Source organism: Ochotona curzoniae, unplaced genomic scaffold, assembly GCF_017591425.1.
Source record: "Ochotona curzoniae isolate NIBS_2020 unplaced genomic scaffold, NIBS_Ocur_1.0 contig_3520, whole genome shotgun sequence".
NCBI classification, from domain to species: Eukaryota; Metazoa; Chordata; class Mammalia; order Lagomorpha; family Ochotonidae; genus Ochotona; species Ochotona curzoniae.
In genome coordinates this window covers 16,360,451-16,363,983 of record NW_024465894.1, presented here as the reverse complement: position 1 = coordinate 16,363,983, position 3,533 = coordinate 16,360,451, and the positions used below count along the sequence as shown (strand labels likewise).

Genomic DNA, 3,533 nt, shown 5'->3' with positions numbered 1-3,533 from the left:
AAAAAAGAAAAAAAGAGAAAAGAGAAAAAAAGGAGAAAGAGCGCGAGAAAGGCCCAGAGGCGGAGCACCAAGCTTCGAGGAGGCAGCTGGTGGCTTTGTCAGCGACGGGAACGCGTGAGGCAGAGACCTGCGGAGACCCTGGGCGGGGGTCCCGGAGGGCTCTGGGACCATGTGTTCCTGAGATTTGTGTGTGTGAATGAGTGTGTGTGAGCCGCCCGCAAGGGGCGGACACACGCCGGCGAGATACAGGTAGTGAGGGCGAGGGGGTCGGGAGGACGGGGGTGGGGGGGCGGGCTGGGGCACGGAGAGGAGGGGGGCCACAGCGGCAGGGTCGCGGGGGTCCCCAGAACTGGATCTGACGTCTTACTACCCGCGGCAGCAACCCCACACTCCACCCCCGCCACGCTTCTCACGAGGAGAAACTGAGGCACGACGGCCCGCCTCCACTCTCCTCAGCCTCACTGGCGCGGCCGCCGAGGAACCTCGCGCCCCCGGCCCGCCGCCCCAATACTGCCGCGGTGGGGGGTCGGGGTGGGCAGGGGAGGCGGGCTGAGGGAGGAGCCGAGGCCGAGAGGGTGCCCTGAGGTGGGGTGGAAGGGCCTTCCCGGGGGTAGGAGAGCAAGCAGCAAGGCCCCCATCCCCAAACAAGACTAGTTGGTAGATGTGTTGGGTTGGAGTTTTGGGGGGCGGGGGGTGGGAGAAATAGGGACGTTCCTGGGGCCCAAGACAGGCTGTAAGAAGGCATCGCGCAGTCCAGGGAGGTGGCGTGCGGGGGGTGCTGTGGGCGACCCCGTGAGGGAGGCCTGGGAGAGCTCGAGGCCCAGACCAGCCCTTCCCCGCCAGCTAGTCTTTCTCCCCCCACTTGGGAGTGCTCCTCCCATTAAGGCAGTGACGCCCCGTCGGGTGGAGAGGAAACCACTGATTCCCAGATCAAAGGATTCCTCGGGATCTCGCTCCACAGTCACCGCACCCTCTCCCCCCTCATCCCCGCCCCGGGTCGGAGCGGCCGCGGCGTGCAGCTCCACCGCCACCAGCCCCCTCCTCCCAAGAAGCACTAAGCATGCGCGAGGAGGGGGCGGGCCCAGGCGGAGAGGCGGACCCCGGGGGTTCAGAGGGAGCGCGCCCCTCCCCCCGCAGGGGCGGGGCCGCCCGGCCGCGTCGCCCCCGACCCGAGGCGGCGAGAGGGCGGGGGCTGCGCGAGGCCGCGAGGGGGCGTGTCCTCCGGCCACGAGGAGGGGCGTGTGCAAAGTGGGGCGGACGGGGGAGGGGGCAGGGCGCGGGTCCGGAGGCGCGGACGGGAGCCGCTCGGGAGGGGGGCTGGCTGCTGGTGGCTGTGCGGGAGGGACGCGGTGGGGAGGGGCTTGGGGGGCAGGGCAGGGTGGGGGCTGGGCTGCCTTGGGGTGTGTCTGCGGGGGGCGGGGCATGTCTGGATCTGAGGGGGGATGGGCACGTCTAGGAGGGGGAGGAGGCTGTGCGGGAGACGGGGTGCCAGCCTCGGCCCTCCGAGGGGCCCCAATACCTGATTCCTGTATGTAAACAGCTGGTTTGGGGGCGTGCGCGCCCCGCTGACGGTGGGCTCAGTAGGTGAAAACCAGGTCGGCGATGCTAGACGGGCGCCAGTCCCCCGCGATCATCTCGGTCACCTCGGGGGTGCAGTAGTCCGGGAACTCGAAGTGAGACGTGCCCGAGGGGGGCGGCAGGTCCGGGTCGCGGTCCAGGGCGCCGCAGTCCAGGCCGACGGGGCCCGGGGGCAGCCTGGACAGAAAGCCCAACGGCTCCTCCCCCGACGCCACCGTGTCCTCGTCGCCCTCCTCCGCCGGGGCCGCCTCTTCCTCCTCTTCCTCCGGCTCCTCGTCCTCCGACGGCGGCGGGGAGGCGGCGGCGGCGGCGACGACGACGGCGGGGGCGGCCGCCCCCTCCCCCGACGGCCCCTGGGCGCCGCGCTCCGCCGGGCCCCGGGCGGCCCGGCCCGCGGGGACCATCCTCCACAGCTCCCGCCCGGGGGTCTCCACCAGGCGCACCTCGAGCAGCTCGTCGTCGTCGTCGTCGTCGTCGTCCTCGGGCGCCGCCGCGCCGCCCGCCAGGGGCCCTCCCGCCGGCCGGCGGCCCCCGCGGCCCGGCAGCTGCGGCCCGTGCTTGAGCCGGTGGCCGCCGCCGCCGCCGGGGGGGCGGGGCCGCGCCTTGGCGGGCGCCCCCTTGCTCTTTTTGCGCGGCCGGTACTTGTAGTCCGGGTAATCCGCCATGTGCTTGAGGCGCAGCCGCTCCGCCTCCCGCACGAACGGGATCTTCTCCGAGTCCTGCAGCAGCTGCCAGCGGCGGCCCAGGCGCTTGGAGATCTCGGCGTTGTGCATGTCCGGCCACTGGTCCATGATCTTCCGCCGCTCGTGCTGCGACCACACCATGAACGCGTTCATCGGCCTCTTGATGTGGCCGCTCGGGGTCTTGCACCAGCCGGGCTCACGCGCCCCTTCCTCGGTCGACCCGGGCCCCGGGGGCGGCGGCGGCCCGCCGTCCCGCTTGGCCCTCGCGCCCCGCTGCTGCACCATCGCGCCTGGGCCCGGGGCCGCTAGACGCCGCCGCCGGGGGCCGTCCGCATCCTCCGCGGCCGTGGGGTGGGGGGTGAGGGGAGAGGAGGAGGAGGAGGAGGAGGCAGCAGCAGCAGCGGCGGCGGCGGCGGTGGCGGCGGCGACGGAGGGGCGGCCCCGCCCCGCGGCTCGGCCCGGCCCCCGCGAGCTGAGGAGCGAGGAGCTGGGGCGCCCAGGCCCAACGGACGGCGGCGGCGGCGGCGGCAGGGAGGGGGGGAGCGGGTGGGAGAAGGTCAGCCGCGCGGGTTCAGGCGGGCTCGGCGTGCCCCCGCCGCCCCCGGCGAGGCGGGACCCCGCTGCACGCCACACATTGTTTTGCGGGAGCGGGGGAGCTCGGGGATCGCACCCCACGGGCTCCTCTTCTTGCAGCCTCCGGCTCGGCCGCGGCCCGCGCGCGCGCCGCTCCCCGCTCCCCGCCGCCGCCTCCTTCCAGTGTCTTTCTCCCCGCGCGGCCCCGCCGGCGCGCGCGCCCCTCCCCCTCGCCGTCTGCGGGCCGCTGCGGCGCGCGCGGGGCCGCCCCGTGTAAACACCGAGGTGCCCGCCTGGGCCGCGGCCGGGACACGCCCCGCGCGCGCGGGCGCCGCGTCACCCGTTGCTGGGCAGAGAAGTCGGGATTTGCATCTCCCAATCGCGGGCCGGCCGAGCGGGGCGGGGCCGGGGCTGCGGGGCGGGGCCGGGGCTGCGGGGCGGGGCGCTCTCCTGGCTGGGATTGGGGCCGACGGGATGAGATCGGTTTCTTTTCTTAGGTTGGGGGGGCTGGAGGCAGGATGGAGGGGGTGGGGTGCGCGGAAAGGGATGCGGAGCCTGCTTCCCATCTGGCGCTCGGAGCGGGCGCTCGCTCCGCGTGGTCTTTGAGGTGATACCCTATTCTGGTGATACCTGCCGCCAGGTAGGGCGTTTGCGCCCCCGCCTCCGTTATTTGGAGGAGGGGAGAAGACTTTTCGGATT

General features: G+C 73.6%; 1 protein-coding gene across 1 annotated transcript; it reads right to left on the bottom strand.

The window, feature by feature from the left end:
• Positions 1–283: 283 nt before the first annotated feature.
• On the bottom strand, positions 284–2,613 carry SOX12 (SRY-box transcription factor 12). Its single transcript, XM_040981146.1, has one exon. The coding sequence runs from the start codon at positions 2,544–2,546 to the stop codon at positions 1,578–1,580; it is 969 nt and encodes a 322-aa protein (XP_040837080.1). The 5' UTR covers positions 2,547–2,613; the 3' UTR covers positions 284–1,577.
• Positions 2,614–3,533: the final 920 nt, after the last annotated feature.